A 21,705-nucleotide genomic window follows, 5' to 3' on the forward strand; every position below is an offset into this window, starting at 1 on the left:
ATTCAAATCCCCTTTCCTCCGTGAGGATCTGGGTCAATCACAGTGCTTCAGTTTCTTTGATTTAACTGAGGGAGGCTTTGACTCCAAAAAATTAACACTCGAGTGTACCCGGCCACAGCTTAGCACATCCAGGGTATTTCCACCCTTTCTTTGGGATCCTTGGGCCTGGATGGAGCAGGACCTTCCTAACTCTCCTTACTCGCGCATTCGCGCTGGGTGGAACAAGTGGTCCAAGTAGAATGAGGGGCGGGGTTTGGCGGCGCTCTCGCTCGCCGAGAGCACACGCTGTCCCCAGGCGGGGTCCCTGATTGGCTGAAGGTTGCGCCGGCAAGCGCAACTTCCGGGACAGAGGGCTGAGGCTGGAAGGAGCAGGGCATCCGGCCTGAGGCGCAGCGGTCGTGTTAGTTCGGCCCAATGGCGGCACCGCTGCGTCACACGCGGTTGCCGGGAGATGGCGGCTGCTTCGGCCTCTGCAGTCAAGACGCTCGGCGCGTCGAGGACTGGGTAAGATTCAGGCTGCTTCCTTCTGCGCGTCCGAGACCACAGCTCAGGACTGCGCTTAGGGGAGCGGATTGAAAGGGTCTGGGACAAAGCTAATGGCGTGTGGTAGGAGCACGGGGTCGAGGGTCATCTCATGTTGGCGGGAATGAGCTCATTCCTCGTAACTGGGTAATAGATGTTTGGACGAACGGAGGCAAGATGACACAGTTCCGTGTTCTTCACCGTCAACTTTCCCCGCACCCGGGAAAGACACGGGTCGACTGCGCAGGCGCAACCCGACTTCCGACGGCGAGAAACCGGAACCCGCCTAGCCACGCCTACCTCCCCGCCCCTGACCCGCCTATGTCACGCCCACTGCCCGCCCACTCCCGGGCCCAGGACATAAAAGCCGCCCCCGGCGGGCGCGCGGAGCAAACTTCTTTTGCCCCTCCTTCTACGGGGGTCCTAGGAACCTCGTCCGAGATCGCCGGAGCGAGCTTCCTCGGCCCCTCCTCGTACGCGGGACCCAGGAACCTCGTCCGAGAACGCCGGAGCGACTTCGTCGGCCTCCACCGCCAGAGACCGGTGAACCTCGCTCCCTCCTTCACACTGGCTTGTAAATAAAGTTTTTTTTTTTTGCCTTGCCTACTTGCCTTTTCTCTGGCATTTGCTCTGGGGGTCGCATTAAAGCAAATCAATAGACATGGGTGGGGCCCGGAAAAGTGAGTATATTCTCTGTTCTGGAGGCCCCCTTTCCCGACTGTGTTTCTTCGTGATTTCCCAGGCCTTGGTACTGCCTTCTGCACCTTGACTCTTCTTCCTTCCCGCTTTTTCCTCCAAATTTGGAAGGGATTCCCTGGGCTATTTGGTTTATCAGCCGAATGTTGTCACTCATGGCAAATTGAATATTACATTTTTTTTGTTTGAAATTTGTTTCGACACACTTATTTGTTTAACAGTCTTTATTTTGCTCCACTTTTAAATGCCTAACCCCCATAGCACACTTGGCGTTTAACCTTCAGAGTCATTAGGATGCTATGTTTTTTTATTAATTTACTCTGTGTAAGTGAAGCAGACCTTGTAAAACAATTAGCATAATATGATTCATAATATTTATCGAGCTCCTGCTTACTGTGTTAAACACTGGGGACAGTAGTGTATCCAAAGACACTAATGTCCCTGCTTTCTACAGAGCTTACAGCCTAGGGGGGAAAGGCAGTACATAGGCCAATAAATTACGATGATTTCAGTTATACAACAGGGTAATGGGGGAGGGAGAAGGAAGAGAAGGAGTTCTTGAGATATTTCGTGGGGAAGACATCTGACATTTGAGCTTCCACTTGAATGAAGACAAAAATCTAGGCCGGGAGTAATTGCTCACACCTGTAATCACAGCACTTTGGGATGCCGAGGTGGGCGGATCACCCGAAGTCAGGAGATCGAGACCAGCCGGGCCAACATGCCGAAACCCCATCTCTACTAAAAATACAAAAATTAGCTGAGCGTGGTGGCGGGTGGGTGTAATCCCAGCTACTCAGGAGGCTGAGGCAGGAGAATTGTTTGAACCCGGGAGATGGAGGTTGCAGTTAAGTCGAGATCACACCACTGCACTCCAGCCTGGGCAGCAGAGCAAGACTCCATCTCAAAAAAAAAAAAAAAAAAAACCAGCCACCTAGAGATTTGGGAAAAGAGTATTTCCAATAGAGTGAACAGTAAGAGAAATGAGAACCAGCTTGGCATGTTGAAGAGCAGAAAACACATTATGGCTGTGGTAAAACAAGGTGTTGGAGATGAGGTGAGAGAGGTAGGCAGGGGCCAGATTAATGTAGGATCTTAAGTACCACACTGAGAGATTTGAATTTTTACTGTAAGTGCAGTGGGAAGACAGTTTTCGGTTGCTGAGCAAAGGAGGGATTGTTGATTAGGAGTGGAAGCAGGGAGACCAGTAAAGAGGCCTTAACAATAGTCCCACTGAATGATGTTGGTTCAATAAATGTTGGCTATTCTAATTTTTAATATTTTCATGAACTTAATAGCTTGTTAATTTTGGTTCCACGGGGTTTGAAATATGCGTGCATTAGAGAATGATTTTTTCAATTCTCCCCCAAGAAAAACTGTTGGGTTTGGTGGAACTGTGACAGAAGTCTTGCTGAAGTATAAAAAGGTAAGAGGAGATAACGTATGAGGTTTGCTTTTGGTCAGGTCAGAATACAACTATTGCTGTTATACTAAAGACCGATAGAAATAGCAAGCTTAATTAAGATACCAGTTGAAATCAAATATTTAATAAAAGCATGATGCCGTCAGTGCAAAATTAGAGTAATAGTGTCCTTTTTTTCCCCCACCTTGGCCCGTTTCACAGGTAATAATGAGAGAGTAATAATGTCTTTACTGAGGTTTCACCTGTTCACATGCTTTATTTACAAAGCATCTTTTAGCTTTAGCAAGTGCTAGAATTAAAAACAATTACAGAGTTTTATTTATATTTATTTTTATTTTTTTAATTTTGTGAGCTGGAATCTTACTCTGTTGCCCAGGCTGGAGTGCAGTGGCGTGATCTCAGCTCATGGCATCCTTCACCTCCCAGGTTGAAGCAATTCTCCTGCCTCAGTCTCCTGAATAGCTGGGATTACAGACACGCACCACCACACCTGGCTAATTTTTTAAAATTTTTTTAGTAGAGATGGGGTTTCACCATGTTGGCCAGGCTGGTCTCGAACTCCTGACCTTGTGATCCACCCACCTCGGCCTCCAAAAGTGCTGGGATTACAGGCGTGAGCCACTGTGCCTGGCCTACAGCATTTTATTTGTTGAGGAACTTACCTAAGCATTACTTTGGGACAGTAAACCATCATCTGACTAGAGATTTTTGTTTTTGTGGTAGTTCAGAAGCGTTTCTACTATATCTCAGGAGTAGAGGGAAAATGTTAAGTAACGGTATGTTTATATGTAATACCCGTTTGTATCCATATTTGCGTGAATACTTTTTTAGATCCTCCTGAATAGATCATTATAGCTGGCTGTTTTTTTCCCTCATGCTTTTTGAGAATTCGCAGGAGTATCAATTGTTGTATTCAAATGTCAATACAGAAGTATAGCCAAATGTAGTGTATCATTTTCCTTTTTGCAAGCCCTCTGGCTGCATTAACATGAGTGTTTAAATTTTTGTAGTCATGATTTTATAATCCGCAATTGACATGTGAAAGTTAGTGTTCCTTTTATAATTTCATCTGATGTGAAGGTATGGTTAAAAGTCTTGCTGTTGCTACTAAACAGGAAACAAAAGCATAACTTAATTCTTTCCCCTTCTTGTTAAGGGTGAAACAAGTGACTTTGAGTTGTTGAAGAACCAGCTGTTAGATCCAGACGTAAAGGTAATTTTGTGTTTGATCATTAGCAAAATTATTGCCACTTTATACAGACATAGTTTGTTCTTTGTCTCCCGGTCTGTCCTCCAGAACTTGCTGTCTCCATGGTCCTCCCTTACTTTAATCTGGTGGTTCTCAACCAGGGACAGTTTTACTCCCTAGGAGACATTTGGTAATGGCTGCAGATATTTTTGTTTGTCACAATTGGGAGGAAGGGGTGCTACTGGCATCTAGTGGGTGAATGACAGAGATACTGCTAAACATCTCACAGTGCACAGGGCAACCTCCCATAACCAAGAGTGATCCAGCCCCAAATGACAACAGTGTTGAGGCTGGGAAACCCTGTTCTAATGCCTCCTTTCTATTAGATTACTACGTCTTTCCTCCCGGCTGCATGCAACTCTCTTGTCTCTTTAAAGCTAAAACAAACCAAAAAACAACCACTGATTCAGCATTTCCAGGTTCGAGATACACCTATCATGTAGTAAAACCTTGATACATTTTGTTTCACCATTCTTCCTTTATTGCCCAATTTTGAAGAGAATGGTTTATTACCATGGCAACAGTAGTTAGATTGCCTGGAATAAAATTCCAATTTTATTATCCAGTGCGTGATCTTGAGCAAATTGTTTTAACCTCTCTGCCTCTATTTTTCACTGTGTAAAACCAAGAAAACAATAGAGTTCAAAAATATGGAGTGTTTTGTTTTTTAAGAGATGAGGTCTTGCTGTGTTGCCCCGGCTATTCACAGGTGTCATCATAGCGCACCACAGCCTTGAATTTCTGGCCTCAAATGATCCTTTCTCTTCAGCCTCCTAAGAAGCTGGGACTATAGGTGCATGCCACTGTGCCTGGCTTTAAACATGGAAATATTTAACAAGGATTCAATGAGCTAATATGCAGGAAGCACTTAGAACAGTCTCTGATTCAAAATAAGGGCAGTAATTGTCATCTGTCGGTTTTGTTCCAGCTGACTTCGCTGTATCATTTCTCACTCACATTTAAGTCCACTGTTCTTATCACTGTAGTGATGAGAGATGACAGCGTGCTGGCAGCCCTCGCAGCCCTCGCTCACTCTCGCTCACTCCTTGGCCTCGGCGCCCACTCTGGCCGCTTCAGCCCGCCGCTGCACTGTGGGAGCCCTTCTCTGGGCTGACCAAGGCCGGAGCCGGCTCCTTCTGGGGAGGTGTGGAGGGAGAGGCGCAGGAGGGAACCGGGGCTGCAAGCAGAGCTCGCTGGCCAGCGCGAGTTCCTGGTGGGCGTGGGCTCGTCTTGGCTGGCCCCCGCACTTGGAGCGGCCGGCTGGAGTGAGAGGCTTAGCATCCGGGCTAGCAGCTGCAGAGGGTGCGCCGGGTCCCCAGCAGTGCCGGCCCGCTGGTGCTGCACTCGAATTCTCACAGGGCCTCAGCTGCCTCCCCGCGTGGCAGGGCTGGAGACCTACAGCCCACCATGCCGGAGCCCCCCTCCCCCCAGGGTGGACTCCTGCGCAGCCCAAGCCTCCGACGGCACCGCCCCCTGCTCCGTGGCGCCCGGTCCCATCGACTGCCCAAGGGCTGAGGAGTGCAGGTGTGGCGTGGACTGGAGGGCTGCTCTGCCCGCGGCCCTAGCACAGGATTCAGTAGGTGAAGCCAACTGGGCTCCTGAGTCTAGTGGGGACTTGGAGAACCTTTATGTCTAGCTAAGGGATTGTAAATACACCAATCAGTACCCTGTATCTAGCTCAAGGTTTGTAAATACACCAATCAGTACTCTGTGTCTACCTGATCTAGTGAAGACTTGGAGAACTTTTCTGCCTAGCACTGTGTGTCTAGCTAAAAGTATTGTAAATGCAGCAGTCAGCACTGTCAAAACGGATGAATCAGCTGTCTGTAAAATGGACCAATCAGCAGGATGTGGGTGGGGTCAGATAAGGGAATAAAGGCAGGCTGCCGGAGCGCCAGTGGCAACCCGCTGGGGTCAGCTTCCACACTGTGGGTGGTTTGTTCTTTCACTCTTTACAATAAATCTTGCTGCTGCCCACTCTTTGGGTCCCCGCCGCCTTCACCGCAAAGGTCTGCAGCTTCACTTCTGAGGCCAGGGAGACCACGAACCCACCAGAAGGAAGAAACTCCGAACATCAGAAGGAACAACTCCAGATCGCCGCCTTTAAGAGCTGTAACACTTTCCGCGTTGGTCTGCAGCTTCATTCTTGAAGTCACTGAGACCAAGAACCCACCAATTCCAGACACAGTAATTACCCTGACAGGTTACCCATTGTTTTTAGATGTTGATTTCAGTGGACTCTTTTTGAGACAAAGTCTCAATTCTTGTGGCCCAGGCTGGAGTGCAGTGGTGCGATCTGGGCTCACTGCAACTTTTGCCTCCCGGGTTCAGGCAGTTCTCCTGCCTCAGCCTCCCAAATAGCTGGGATTACAGGCACCGGCCACCATGCCTGGTTGATTTTTTTATTATTAGTAGAGACAGGGTTTCACCATGTTGGCCAGGCTAGTCTCAAACTCCTGACCTCAGGTGACCTGCCCGCCTTGGCCTCCCAAAGTGCTGAGATTACAAGTGTGAGCCACTGAGCCCAGCCTCAGTGTACTTATTTTTTTAAGCCTTGAATCAGCCGACACTGTTGGCCACCCACTTCTTAAAACAGTGTTTCTGGGCCGGGTGCGGTGGCTCACGCCAGTAATCCCAGCACTTTGGGAGGCTGAGGCGGGTGGATCATGAGGTCAGCAGATCAAGACCATCCTGGCTAACAGTGAAACCCCGTCTCTACTAAACAGGAAAAAATTAGCCGAGTGTGGTGATGGGCGCCTGTAGTCCCAGCTGCTTGGGAGGCTGACAGCAGAATGACGTGAACCTGGGAGGCAGAGCTTGCAGTGAGCCGAGATCGCGCCACTGCACTCCAGCCTGGGTGACAGAGTGAGGCTCTGCCTCAAAATAAATAAATAAATAAATAAAACAGTGTTTCTGATCCTTCTGTCTTGTGATCCCTTAATCTCTAATCTCTCTCGATAGGTTCTTGATCTTAAATTTGTTGTTCATTGGGCTTCAAAACTCGACTGTTTCCTCACTCTGTAGATTCTTCTGTGTGATCTCTTCATCTCCCTTCATGGCTTTGGAATCTACGTGTGTCCTAATATATTTGTGTCTGTAGCGAAGATTGCTCTTGTGGGTTCCAGACTTGTTTCATTTTCGTTTTTGGGGGCAGGGGCAGACCAGAGCCTTGCTCTATAACCTAGGCTGTAGTGTAGTGGGATGATCTTGGCTCACTGCAGCTTCTGCCTCCTGGGTTCAAGCCATCCTCCCTCCTCAGCCTCCTCAGTAGCTATGCTGCCACGCCCAGCTAATTTTTTTGTTTTTTCAGTAGATTTGGGATTTCACCATGCTCGCCAGGCTGGTCTCGAACTCCTGACCTCAAGTGATCCACCCACCTCAGCCTCCCACAGTGCTGGGATTATAGGCATGAGCCACTGCACCCGGCCTAGACTTGTTTCTTAACTGTCTGTTATATGCATTTACCCAGAATCATCATAGGTGCTTCAAACTTATCACATCTTAAAATAAACTCTTGACCGGGTGCGGTGGCTCACGCCTATAATTCCAGCACTTTGGGAGGCCGAGGCGGGAGGATCATGAGGTCAGGAGATCAAGACCATCCTGGCTAACACGGTGAAATGCTGTCTCTACTAAAAATACAAAAAAAATCAGCCGGGCATGGTGGCGGGCGCCTGTAGTCCCAGCTACTCGGGAGACTGAGGCAGGAGAATGGCATGAACCCGGGAGGCAGAGCTTGCAGTGGGCTGAGATCGCATCACTGCACTCCAGCCTGGGCGACAGAGCAAGACTCCGTCTCAAATAAATAAATAAATAAATAAATAAACTCTTAACCTTTCTCTCACACCTACCACTTCTGCACACTTCTTGATGTGCTTAACTGTTCATTACTTCCCTCATTATTGAGCTAGCAACCTTGGGGTCTTTAGTACCCCTCAAATCCGTTCACTGATCAAGCCCTTAGGGGGAAAAAAAATCTTTCAAGCCTTCCTGTTTTGTTGGTTCTCTCTTGTATGGATTCCGGTAACCTCTTTAGCGGGTCTCTATGTTCTCAGTCCTCCTATATCTCATACCTGTGTGGCCCCCACAACCACCATTTATCCTCAACAGTGTAGCCTAAATTATCTCTGGAAAGCACGTGTCTAGGCATGTCATTCCCCTACTAAAAAACTTCATGCCTATGGAAAATGAAGATCAGTGTGGCCTGCAACCTTTTTTATCTTTCCTCTTGCTAGATACTTTATTCCTGGAATTTGCCACTTTGCATCTTTGTGCCTTTGCCTGTGCCTTTTTTTCCTGGCTGGAGGAGGTCCCTGTATGTACTTTATTTGCTACCTATTTGAGCACCGGCTATAGTTACATTGCCTCCCTTCTTGCCAGCTGTGTGACCAGGGACAAGTTACGGTGCTTCTGTTCAGTGTCCTCATCTGTAAAATGGGAATCGGTAGTAGTACCTACTTCATGGAGTAAGGATGACATGAGTTACTGTATGTTAAAGTCTTAGAGCAGTGCTTGGCATACAGTAAGTGCTATATTAGTGTTTACTGTTGTTATTACTGTAGTTTAAAAAGCTCCTGCTCACCGTTTAAACTGAGTTGAAGTGTCTTTAATGGAGCTTTCCCTGGTTCTCTAAGCACATGGTTGCTCCTTCATTGAGTCCGTTTCCCACACTTCCAGATCTCTCTAGTTACAGACCTGGTTTACAAGGCCCTCCGTGGTCTACTTGGTGCTTCTTTGTTCCCCAGATTTATTATCTGTTAGCTTGCTCACTATACATGCCAGCCATACTGAACGTCTTTCAGTTTTCTGAAAACATACTTTTCCTTCTGTAAGAAGTAGAACTTCCAGAAAAGACTCAACTGTGTTACTGCTTAAAGACCGCTGAAGCATCACTTTCTCTTTAAAGCTTTTCCTGACCCCTGCCTTCTTTCCCAGTTACAAAGGGATATTTTCTTGGTGTTCCACTGTATTTTGTATCAGCAGTTCTCATTCTTGGTATTTGAACATACCAAGAATTGCACTAGTTGTGTGGAGTGTTGCAAGTAGAACTTTTTTCATCTTGAGACAGGGTTGTGCTCTGTCACCCAGGCTGGAGTGTAGTGGGCCCGATCATGGCTCACTGCAGCCTCAACCTCCCAGGCTCAAGCAGTCTTCCCACCTCAGGCTCACGAGCACCTTGGATCACAGGCATGTACTACCATGCCAGGCTAATTTTTCTAGAGACTGGGTCTCCCTGTGTTGCCCAGGCTGGTCTCAAATTCCTGGGCTCAAGCAGTCTCCTCCTGCCTTGGCCTCTCAAAAGTGCTGGGATTACAGGCATGAGCCACTGTTCCTGGCTGCTAGTAGAAATAATAATAGTTCAGTACTAACGCATCAAAGCCTGCGACTGATTTACTTTTTTTTTTTTTTTTCCTTTTCGAGACGGAGTTTTGCTCTTGTTGTCCAGGCTGGAGTGCAATGGCATGATCTTGGCTCACTGCAATCTCCGCCTCCGGGGTTCAAGCGATTTTCCTGCCTCAGCGTCCCTAGTAGCTGGGATTACGGGCATGCACTACCACACCCGGCTGATTTTGTATTTTTAGTAGAGACAAGATTTCTCCACGTTGGTCAGGCTGGTCTTGAACTCTCAACCTCAGGTGGTCCACCCACCTTGGCCTCTCAAAGTGTTGGGATTACAGGCGTGAGCCACCACGCCTGGCCTGATTTACTTTTAAAAATGGTACAGTTTAAATGTTATCCTTATAGTTTTGTTGCAGTCTTTTTAGTGGAAAAGAGATGGGATAGATTTTTTTATTTGCACACTAACTTAGCTTGCTTTCTAGGTGCCTTTGGCCTTAGCGAGCTACCATTAATGTTATCCTTAACAGTTGTGGATGTTATGAAATTACCATAGTACACATGAGTTATGGTTTTACTTTATTTTACTGCCAGGCTACTTGGGATTTCATCAGAAAATGGTTGATCTGTGGGAGTTTGTCACATGGCATATTAAGCACTCAGTAGCTGAATTACGGTGGGGAAAAGGTGACAGCTCCTTCTCCACATACAGGGAGGCGTGTGGGACAGTGGATGGAGGATAACCTTGACTGAGACAGACAGGTTTGGACCTGCTTCTTTACTGGCTTCTTGGTTGGGCAGATTGCTTATTAATCTCTCTTAGTCTCAGCTTCCTGAACAGCAAAATGGGAATAACTAAACATCTTGCAGAGTTTTTAGGATTAGAAGAAGATATGTATGTAGAGTGTCAGACACCGTGCCTGGCATATGGTGTGTTCTCACTAAATGATAACTCCCTATGAATATCCCTGTAGGTATGACCTTGTGTTCCTTTTATTTATATGTCTAACTCTTCCACAAATTAGGGGCTTTTTCTTAATGTTTGTATGTATGTATATATGCATGAATATAATTAATACAGTAATATTTTACATAATTGACACTGTATTTTATACATTGCCTTTCAAATTTAGCAGTTCTTCTCATGTCACTAACAATTATTGTGAATAGTAATTTGATTTGCCTGAAAAATATTTCATGGAGGAATGGGATTATCATTTATACAGAACAAACACATCATAATATATTTAAACTCAGCCACAGTTTAGAAAACAGTTTCTAAACAGTTTGGTTTAGAAAAGTTATGTTTATTCATGACCCCAATTGATGAGCCTAGACTGAGTTTTATCAGCTTGCTTTCTGGTCAGCTTGAATGTAGAGGAAATAGAGGCAGCTATTGTTCCTTTGTGATCCTCTAATATTTGAATCTGCTAGAATTCTGCAATTTTTAAAAGTCCCAGGTGTCAACATTTGAGGTGATTTTGTGTTTTCAGGGCAAACAAAAGTGATCAGGCGGAAGTATTGCATTTAAGTCTTTTTCCTACATTTTAGAGTTACTGGATTGCTTTTTTAAAACAGGAAAGTTTATTGTGACATATTTTTCTGTTTTGATACCCAGTTTCGATTTCCTTCCAAGTTTGTGACCTTTTCCCCCCAACCTATTCTTGATAGATGATTGATAAAGATAGCTGTAAATTTCTGTTATCTTAGAGGATTTGTGATTTTGAAAGTACTCTTCTTTGTTTAACTTAAGGCTGACCAGATCATCAACTGGCTGCTGGAATTCCGTTCTTCTATCATGTACTTGACAAAAGACTTTGAGCAGCTTATCAGTATTATATTGGTAAGTTCACCATTTATTTCACTGTCTAGTATGTAATTCAGAACTTTATAATAGTATATATTTTATTAATAACATGCTGTTTTTATCTTTCTCAACTCTAGAGATTGCCTTGGTTGAATAGAAGTCAAACAGTAGTGGAAGAGTATTTGGCTTTTCTTGGTAATCTTGTATCAGCACAGACTGTTTTCCTCAGACCGTGTCTCAGCATGATTGCTTCTCATTTTGTGCCTCGTAAGTCATTACTCTTTGCTTGCTTGGAATTTTCTTTTGCTTTTTTTTTTTTAATACTTCTTTATTAAAATACCACCTTCCCCTTGTATATGAGAGATACTGCTACCATGGAAGATTCCAGATGGATATTGGCACCAGGACTGGTAGACATGTGTTCCCCGTAATGACCCCTGTGGAGGTGTCTAGATTCATTTGTTGCTGTGAGTTTTATGAATTGTAATTTGCTTTATTGAACTCCTGGTGAAGTCTTAGAACTCATCTAGGAATGTTTAGCCATTTAAAAACTATAGTGCTTTACATTTTTTTCAGACTGTGCTTTTTAATTAATCATTGGGATAACTTTGGATTATGGAAAAATAACTTTTCTATATAGCTGTTAATTCTCTACGTCAGTAACTTTTTTGTATAGCTATTTATTGTCTAGATCAATGACAAAATAACATACTTTCTTTTTCCCTCAAAAGCCCGAGTGATCGTTAAGGAAGGTGATGTAGATGTTTCAGATTCTGAGGATGAAGATGATAGTAAGTATGAAAAGCTTTAAAGCCTGGGCACAGTAGCTTACACTCATAATCCCAGCACTTTGGGTGGCCAAGACGGGAGGATCACTTGAGGCCAAGAGTTTGAGACCAGCCTGGGCAACATAGTGAGACTTTGTCTCTACAAAAAACCATTTTTTTCAAACATTTCCTTAAAAAAGGCTTAAAGTGGCCGGGCGCGGTGGCTCAAGCCTGTAATCCCAGCACTTTGGGAGGCTGAGACGGGCGGATCACGAGGTCAGGAGATCAAGACCATCCTGGCTAACATGGTGAAAGCCCGTCTCTACTAAAAAATACAAAAATCTAGCCGGGCGAGGTGGCAGGCGCCTGTAGTCCCAGCTACTTGGGAGGCTGAGGCAGGAGAATGGCATAAACCCGGGAGGCGGAGCTTGCAGTGAGCTGAGATCCGGCCACTGCACCCCAGCCTGGGCGACAGAGCGAGACTCCGTCTCAAAAAAAAAAAAAAAAAAAAAAAGGCTTAAAGTAGAACGAGGCAGGGTGGTGTGTCTCTTTAGTCACAGCTACCTGGGAGGCTTAGGTGGGTGGATTGCTTGAGCCAGGAGTTCCAGCCCTGTCTGGACAAGATGGCAAGACACTATCTCTTTAAAAAAAAAAAAAAAAAAAAAAAGTAAAGCACAGAACACCTGGCACCTATTCTAATAAGTAGACTGCAACAAATGACAACCGTTGATAAAATGTTTTTGTTATATTTAGCGTTGATATGCAGTCAGTTGTCTTGAATGCATTGTTTATATAATTAGTCCATTTAGTTTTCATTGATGGTTGTGGAGAAAAAATCTTGAAATTATTATTTCTGTGATTAATTATTCTGTTTTGGTTAGCATGTGTTTTTAGCTTCAAGTATGTCACTTTTTTTTTTTTGAGACAGAGTCTTGCTCTGTCACCCAGGCTGGAGTACAGTGGTATGATCTCAGCTCACTGCAGCCTTTACCTCCCAGGTTCAAGTGATTCTCCTGCTTCAGCCTCCTGAGTAGATGAAACTACAGGCATGTGCCACCATGCCCGGCTAGTTTTTGTATTTTTAGTAGAGATGGGGTTTCACCATGTTGGTCAGGCTGGTCTTGAACTCCTGACCTCAGGTGATCCACCCGCCTCAGCCTCCCAAAGTGCTGGGATGACAGGCGTGAGCCACCGCGCCCGCCCAGCATGTATTTTTAGCTTCAAGTGCGTCGCCCTTTGGTTTCGTTTTGATGCTCATACTCTCAACTTTTCTCCTTGCAGGTCTTCCTGCAAATTTTGACACGTCACAGAGCCTTGCAAATAATAGCAAGATATGTCCCATCGTGAGTATACTTTTCCTTAATTTGAATGTTCAGTTCACAAGAAAATTGTAATCAATTAGTAAAAATTATAAACTCTTAATAGCATTAAAGCTTGAATCTTACATTGCATGTTTTTTTTTTTGTATCCACTTGAGGAAACTTTACGTTCTACCAAAAGTGGCATTTCCATTTTCTATGTATTGTCTTTGATTGTTTTTCAAAGTTTATATGCAGATTCTCCCCCAGTGTCGTATGGTGGTTGGAATTTTGCTTTTATCTTCAACAGATACACTATCCAAACATTTTCAGTGAGAAACCCCTGTGTGTGTTTGTGTCATGCCATATGAATAAAAATTGCACTTCTTTTTTTTTTTTTTTGAGACGGAGTCTGGCTCTGTCGCCCAGGCTGGAGTGCAGTGGCCGGATCTCAGCTCACTGCAAGCTCCGCCTCCCGGGTTCACGCCATTCTCCTGCCTCAGCCTCCCGAGTAGCTGGGACTACAAGCGCCCACCAGCTCGCCCGGCTAGTTTTTTATATATTTTTAGTAGAGACGGGGTTTCACCGGGTTAGCCAGGATGGTCTCGATCTCCTGACCTTGTGATCCGCCCGTCTCGGCCTCCCAAAGTGCTGGGATTACAGGCTTGAGCCACCGCGCCCGGCCTAAAAATTGCACTTCTAAGAAAAGCTTTTCAGGTCTGTGGGTTTCTTTTGGAAGGGTGGACTTCTAGTTCCCTCTGTCCGTTGATTATTTGTTAACTTGAAACAATCCAACTTGGTAATTTTTTCTTCTTTTAAAAATAATATACATGTGTAGTGGGAAATGTCAGCAAAAAGCTCCCTCTTCAATTTGCTGTTGATATCAGAGTTAACGGAAGCTTATTTTCTCTAAGTCGTTATAGATTTTCTCAGAAGCTATACAATGTAAATTCCAGTTCTGGCCGGGCGCGGTGGCTCACGCCTGTAATCCCAGCACTTTGGGAGGCTGAGGCGGGCGGATCACCTGAGGTTGGGAGTTTGAGATCAGCCTGACCAACACGGAGAAACCCCGTCTCTACTGAAAATACAAAATTAGCCGGGCGTGGTGGTGCATGCCTATAATCCCAGCTGCTTGGGAGGCTGAGGCAGGAGAATCGCTTGAACCCGGGAGGCGGAGGTTGCAGTGAGCTGAGATTGCACCACTGCACTCCAGCCTGGGCAGCAAGAGTGAAACTCTGTCTCAAAAAAATAAACAGTTACAGTTCCTTGAGGTAGGGGTTCTTGTTTGCCTCCTATATCTATCCATATTTGCTTTTAGAATGGTAGTATTACTTTTCTAGAAAGTAAAGTTAACATGGATTGATTTAATTTTTTAAAAATAGGACACCGTGGTTTCTTATGCCGATACTGGTGGAAAAGTTTCCATTTGTTCGAAAATCGGAGAGAACACTGGTAAGAAATCTTTTCATTGAGAAAATCATGGAAAAGTTGTTTGCATGGTTTCATTTGAGATGATGTTTGGTCTTTTTGTTTCTTTCTTTCTTTTTTTGAGACAGAGTCTTGCTCTGTCACCCAAGCTGGAGTACAATGGCATCATCTAGGCTCACTGCAACCTCCGCCTCTCGGGTTCAAGCAATTCTCCTGCCTCAGCCTCCTGAGTAGCTGGCACTATAGGCGCGCGCCACCATACCCAGCTAATTTTTGTGTTTTTAGTAGAGATGGGGTTTCACCGTATTGGCCAGACTGGTCTCGAACTCCTGACCTTGTGATCTGCCCGCCTTGGCCTCCCAAAGTGCTGGGATTAGTGAACCACCGTGCCCGGCCGATGTTAGGTCTTTTTCTTTTAAAGGTTACTTTGTCTTCTAGACTTTAAACTGATGTCTAAGAATTTGACTCAGATTTCTTTCTTCTCAAGCGGCTACTGGAGATTCCCAATGCCTTTTTCTGTTATTAGTATGTGCAAGTCAAGGTGTGAGTTCATTTCAGGAATATCTGTAGTGGCTTGATGCTTATACAAGAATTACTAGAAGATAATAGTTCTTGTATTACTAATTGTAAATATGCCTTATTTTAACCTGAAAGCAAAGCCTTCTGTAGAAGCATTCTGCTTAAGTTTTTGTATAATGTTCAGATCATCTGTGCAGTTTTTAATAATTAATGGTGGTTGCCTTAGTATAAAACCAAATCTAGTAGCATACAAAAATAATTATGTGCGATTGATGCTAGGAATGCAAGATTGACTTTTTTTTTTTTTTCCGGGGAGGGGACAGTCTCTCTCTGTCACCCAGGCTGGAGTGCAGTGGCACCGTCTCGGCTCGCTGCAACTTCTGCCTCCCCAGGGTTCTAGTGACTCTCCCACCTCAGCCTCCCGAGTAGGTGGGACTACAGGCATGGGACACCACACCCCACTAATTTTTGTATTTTTGGTAGAGACGGGGTTTTGCCGCATTGTCCAGGCTGGTCTTGAACTCCTGACCTTAAGTGATCCACCTGTCTCCACCTTGCAAAGTGTTGGGATTAGAGATGTGAACCACCGTGACCGACTGAGATTGATTTAGTACTTGAAAATGAATTAATAAAACATTTTGTAGCAATAGAACAAAGGACAAAAACCACATAATCATCTCAGTAGATGCAGAAGTGTGTGACGAACACCAATATCCTTTTATGACAAAAACAGAAGGGAATTTTCTCAACCTGATAAAGGGCATCTGAAAAACCCACAGCTAACATCATATTCGATGGTGAAAGACTAAAAGTTTTTTCCGAAGAATAAGAACAAAACAAGGATGTCCGCTCTTGCTGCTTGTCTAGCCAAGGCAGTTAGGCAAGAAAAAGAATTAAAGGCATCCAGATGGAATGGAAGGCATAAACTCTTGCAAGGTGATTTTATATGTCATCCTAAGGAGTTCACACACACACACGACATTTTAGAGCTAATAAATGAGTTCAGCATGGTTACGGGACAGAAGACCAACATACAGTAACCACTTGTCCAAGACAATTGAATAGGGGAGAATAGACTTTTCAACAGATGCTGCTGGCAGAAGTGGATATGAACATGCAAAAGAATGAAGCATATGGATATCCATGTACAAAAATGAACTCAAAATCCATAAAAGCCCTACATGAAGAGTAAAAACTGTAAAATTCTGAGAAGAAAATAGGGGTACATGTTGGATTAGACAATAATTTCCAGATTTGATGCCTGAGCACAAGCGACCAAAGAAAAAGTACATCAATTGTACTTCAAAATTAAAAATTGTTATGCTTCCTAGTACATCTTCAGGAAGATGAAAAGAATCCCAAATAATGGGAGAAAATATTTCTAAATTTTATGTCTGGTAATGGACTTGTGTATGTAAAGAACTCTTATAATGGAATGATAAAAGGGCAAATAACCCAATTGAAATGGGTAAAGGATCCGAATAGGCATTTCTGCAAAAAAGCACATGAAAAGAAGCTCAACATCATTAGCCATCAGGGAAATAGTTTCACTTCATGCCCACAAGGATGGTTATATTCAGAATGAGAAGACAGTAACAAGTGTTGACAAGGTTGTGGAGAAATGGGAACATTGGAACTGTCATATGTTGCTGTGGGAATGTAAAATGGTGCAGCTGTTTTGGAAAATAGCCTGGCATTTCTTAAAGGTTAAATATAGAATTACCATGTGACTTAGCAGTTCCATTTCTGGGTTTATACCCGAGAGAAATGAAAATATATGTCCACAGAAAAACTTGTACATGAATGTTCATAGCAGCATCATTCGTAATAGCCTCAAGTAGAAGCAACTCAAATGTCTGTCAGCTGATGAACAGATGACAAAACGTAGTACAATGAAATATTAGCAATGAAAAGGAATGTTTTATATGTTACAACATGATTGGACCCTAAAAACATGCCAGAAGACTGTATTATATGATTCCATTTATATGAAAGGAATGGTTTACATATTACAACATGATTGAACCCTAAAAACATGTATTATATGACTCCATTTATAGGAAATGTCTCAAAGAGGCAGATTCATAGAAAGACTAGTGGTTGCCAAGGTCTTCATTTTTTAGGGTTGCACTACCAATGGATATGGGATTTCTTTTTAGAGTGATTAAAATGTTATAAAATTGCTGGCTGAGCACAGTGGCTTATGCCTGTAATCACAGCACTTCGGGAGGCTGAAGTGGGAAGATCCAGGAGGTGAAGACTAGCCTGGGCAACATAGCGAGAACCTGTCTCTCTAAGAGGAAAAATTAACCAGATGTGGTGGTGTACACCTGTAGTTCTAGCTACTAGGGAGGCTGAGGAGGAAGGCTTGCTTATCCCGGGAATTCAGGGTTACAGTGAGCTATGATTGCACCACTGCACCCCAGCCTGAGAGAGAGCCAGACCCTGTCTCTAAAAGAAAATGTTCTGAAATTGATTATGTTGATGGTCACATAACTCAATATATCAATATAGTAAAAACTTAAATTGTATACTTTAAGTTGGTGATTGTATGATTTATGAGTTTTATCAATACAGCTACTTAAACATCTATAGTTATGCAAATTAAAAATGTCATTCACTGAGGATAATTGAAATGATTATACTGAACATGATACATATGTAGAAACAGTACAGTTTTTGTATTGCTGGATAGTCTGTTTTTTTCTGTTTAAATATTTGAAACTAAAGGTTGTATAATTGATGTTTCGCTTACATAATTGTGAAACATTTATTCTCTGTTGAAATGTTTTATCTTATGTTTTCTGCTTTAGGAATGTTACGTTCATAACTTACTAAGGATTAGTGTGTATTTTCCAACCTTGAGGCATGAAATTCTGGAGCTTATTATTGAAAAGCTACTCAAGTTGGATGTAAGTATTGAGCAATCTATTTTTATTTTCATTTACTGACTTGAATTTGTTATAATCACAGTATGTGGAAACAATAGTCAGTGATATAAAAGAATCCACTTGGCCAGGCGTGGTGGTTCACACCTGTATTCCCAGCACTTTGGGAGGCCAAGGCAGGCAGATCACCTGAGGTTAGGAGTTGGAGACCAGCCTGGCCAACATGGTGAAACCCCATCTCTATAAAAATAAAAAAAAATTAGCCAGGCATGATGGCGAGTGCCTGTAATCCCAGCTACTCAGGAGACTGAGGTGGGAGAATTGGTTGAACTCGGGAGGCAGATCTTGCCGTGAGCCAAGACTGTGCCACTACACTCCAGCCTGGGTAACAGAGTGAGACTCCGTCTCAAAAAAAAAAAAAAAAAGAAACCACTTGCACCGTTCTTTGCTTCCTTTCTTTAAATGTGTCTTGAACTCCATCTGTGTATGTGCTGGGAGTTGTAGACAGTTCCTTCTCATGATTGGAGAACAAGGCATTAAATACATAGTTAGCCAAATGTAAAAGTATGGTTGTGGAAAATGCTATGAATGAAACATACATTATGAGTTAGAGAAACTGATAGAATCCCAGTGGGGTCAGGAAGGGATTCCTAAGGAAGTGATTTTTCCTGTGTGGCCTTTCTTAAGGGCAGATTCTAATTATAAGCAGCTAAAACTTTGTTTCAGGAAGCCCGCACTAAGGTGCAGTGGGAATGAAAGGAAGTGGTGGATTCTGGTGACATTGTGAGGAAAGGTGAACTGGTCCTTGAGACTGGTTTGGAGGAGGGGAGGCAGACAGTAAGAGAAAGGAATCCTTCAGAGGTTGCTCCTTGTGGAGTCGAATCTTGGTGTTGCATTCATGGCAGTTAGAAATATCAGCAGGAGGCAGCTGGGAGAGGAGTTCCGTCTTGGCCAGGTTCAGTTGCTGGTGGACAGCCTACTAGAGAATACTCACCGGCAGTCGTGGCTGCAGGTGGGGACCTGAGCATAAACCTTTGGAAAGATACAGTTTAGGACAGGGGAGGAGAAGGGTGATCAGAAGTATGAGGAAAACCATGAGTCTAGATGCTCAGGAAGGATCTGCTGGAAGGAGGAGTTTGGTCAGCAACATCAGATACTGCTGTCATTTTTTGGAAGGATGAAAAGAGCAACAGTCCTCGGATTTAGTGGTTAGAAGGTAGTCTTTGTTGCTTTCTGGAGGACCATGTCAGTGAAGAGGCAGAAACTGCATTTCAGGAGGGGATGTGGATGGTGGGGAAGCAGAAGTAGGGCTGTTGGAGACCTTGGTGCAGGATTGTGGTAGAAGGAGGGGACAGAGCAGGGCTAAGAGGCGTGGTTCAGGAGTGGGGAGATGTGAGCAGGTTTGTGGACTGAGGGGAGAGGAGCTTTGGTGGAGGAAAACATTGATGCTATACGGAAGCAGGAAAATGGAACGAGGTCTTAGAAGAGCTGGAGCTTGGGCCCATTGGTGCAGTGTTCACTTGGAGTTGCACCTCTCTGGCCAACTGTATGTGTACTCTTTATAGTGTTTCTCTGGTATATACTTAAGGAGCATTTTAGAATGTTTACAAAGAAGGTCAAGCATGGATAATAAAAAATGGCATGGTTTGAGTGGTATGTTAAGATATTTGAATGGTGATATACCAAAATAAATATTGAATAATTCACATTTGGCTTGCAGTTCATCCTTTTTCTGCTCAGTTGATTGATGATATGTTTATTACACGATGTGTCTGTGAGTGTCTTGTACATAGAGGTGTTATTAGTCCATTTTCATGCTGCTGATAAAAACACAACTGAGCCTGGGAAGAAAAAGAAGTGTTTTATTTGTTTGTTTGTTTGTTTTTTTGAGACGGTGTCTTGCCCTGTTGCCCAGGCTGGAGTGCAGTGGCGCGATCTCGGCTCACTGCATCCTCCACCTCTTGGGTCCAAGCAATTCTCCTGCCTCAGCCTCCTGAGCAGCTGGGATTACAGGTGCATGCCACCGTGCCCGGCTGATTTTTTGTATTTTTAGTAGAGACGGGATTTCACTGTGTTAGCCAGGATGGTCTTGATGTCCTGACCTCATGATCCACCCACCTCAGCCTCCCAAAGTGCTGGGATTACAGGCGTGAGCCACCACACCTGGCTAAAAAAGAGGTTTAATTGGACTTACAGTTCCATATGGCTGGGGAGGCCTCAGAATCATGGCGGGAGGTGAAAGGCACTTCTTACATGGTGGCGGCAAGAGAAAATGAGGAAGATGTAAAAGTGGAAACCCCTGATAAAACCATCAGATCTCATGAGACTTATTCGCTATCAGGAGAACAGTATGGAGCAAACCAACCCCATGATTCAAATTATCTCCCACTGGTCCCTCTCACAACGTGTGGGAATTATAGGAGTACAATTCAAGATGAGATTTGGGGCCGGGTGCAGTGGCTCACGCCTGTAATCCCAGCACTTTGGGGAGCTTAGGCGTGTGGATCACCTGAGGTCAGGAGTTCGAGACCAGCCTGACTAACATGGAGAAACCCCGTCTCTACTAAAAATACAAAATTAGCTGGGCACAGTGGCGCATGCCTATAATCCCAGCTACTTGGGAGGCTGAGGCAGGAGAATCGCTTGGACCTGGGAGGCGGAGGATGCGGTGAGCCGAGATCTTGCTATTGCACTCCAGCCTGAGCAACAAGAGTGAAACTCTGCCTCAAAAAAAAAAAAAAAAAAAAAAAGATGAAATTTGGGTGAGGACACAGAGCCAGACCATATCAGAGCTAGAATAAATGCTGAATTTGTTGAGGCTACCTGGCATAGAGCATCACGTGATAGTTCTTGTCGATTTTATATAAGTATGTGGTAAAAGGGGCTTGGTTTATTATATTTAAATTCCTTCATGACCTAGGTCAATTTACAGGCTTGTTCCATAATTGTGTATTGTGTTGGAGTGCAATATAAGGCACTAATCTGGACACCTTGAACTTCTTTATATCAGATGAATTTCCATCCCAAAGCAACATAGTTGTATTTTTAAAATCCTTTAATTTTTTTTTCCCCTTTGTTATAGGTGAATGCATCTCGGCAGGATATTGAAGACACTGAAGAAACAGCAACTCAAACTTGTGGTGGGACAGATTCCACAGAAGGATTGTTTAATATGGTTAGCATTTTTTTTCTTTCTTTTTTTTTTTTTTCTGAGACAGAGTCTCGCTCTGTCGCCCACGCTGGAGTGCAGTGGCTGGATCTCGGCTCACTGCAAGCTCCGCCTCCCGGGTCCACGCCATTCTCCTGCCTCACCCTCCCAAGTAGCTGGGACTACAGGCGCCCGCCACCTTGCCCGGCTCGTTTTTTTTTTTTTTGTATTTTTTAGTAGAGACGGGGTTTCACCATGTTAGCCAGGATGGTCTCGATCTCCTGACCTCGTGATCCCCCCGTCTCGGCCTCCCAAAGTGCTGGGATTACAGGCGTGAGCCACCGCGTCCGGCCTAGAATGAGTTGTTTACAGTCTAAGAGCATCTTACAGTGATGGAGAGCACTGCCTTTGGAATCATGCAAAGCTGGGTTCTGTCTTGGTGCTACTACTTATTTCTACCACCTTGAGCAAGTTACTGTATCTGTTATAAGGGAGGTGTTGATAGTAGCTCCTGGATTTGTGAGGACAAATGACAAATGAGGTGTTGATAGTAGCTCCTACATTTGTGAGGACAAACGAGAAATGTAGGTGTAATACAGAGAAATAATTTCCTGGTAGCTAGA

At 44.2% G+C, this 21,705-nt stretch overlaps 1 protein-coding gene across 1 annotated transcript; it reads left to right on the plus strand.

Moving 5' to 3' along the window:
* Positions 1 to 356: 356 nt before the first annotated feature.
* Positions 357 to 21,154, plus strand: LOC104662011 (putative RRN3-like protein RRN3P2). Its single transcript, XM_030924944.1, is given in 11 exon segments — positions 357 to 453; positions 455 to 504; positions 2,590 to 2,644; positions 3,798 to 3,854; positions 10,981 to 11,070; positions 11,172 to 11,301; positions 11,766 to 11,825; positions 13,083 to 13,144; positions 14,482 to 14,551; positions 17,860 to 17,958; positions 21,017 to 21,154. Coding segments are annotated over 10 exon segments (630 nt in total). The 5' UTR covers positions 357 to 414; the 3' UTR covers positions 17,877 to 17,958; positions 21,017 to 21,154.
* The last annotated feature ends 551 nt before the right edge of the window (positions 21,155 to 21,705 follow it).

Source organism: Rhinopithecus roxellana, chromosome 20, assembly GCF_007565055.1.
Source record: "Rhinopithecus roxellana isolate Shanxi Qingling chromosome 20, ASM756505v1, whole genome shotgun sequence".
Lineage (NCBI taxonomy): Eukaryota > Metazoa > Chordata > Mammalia > Primates > Cercopithecidae > Rhinopithecus > Rhinopithecus roxellana.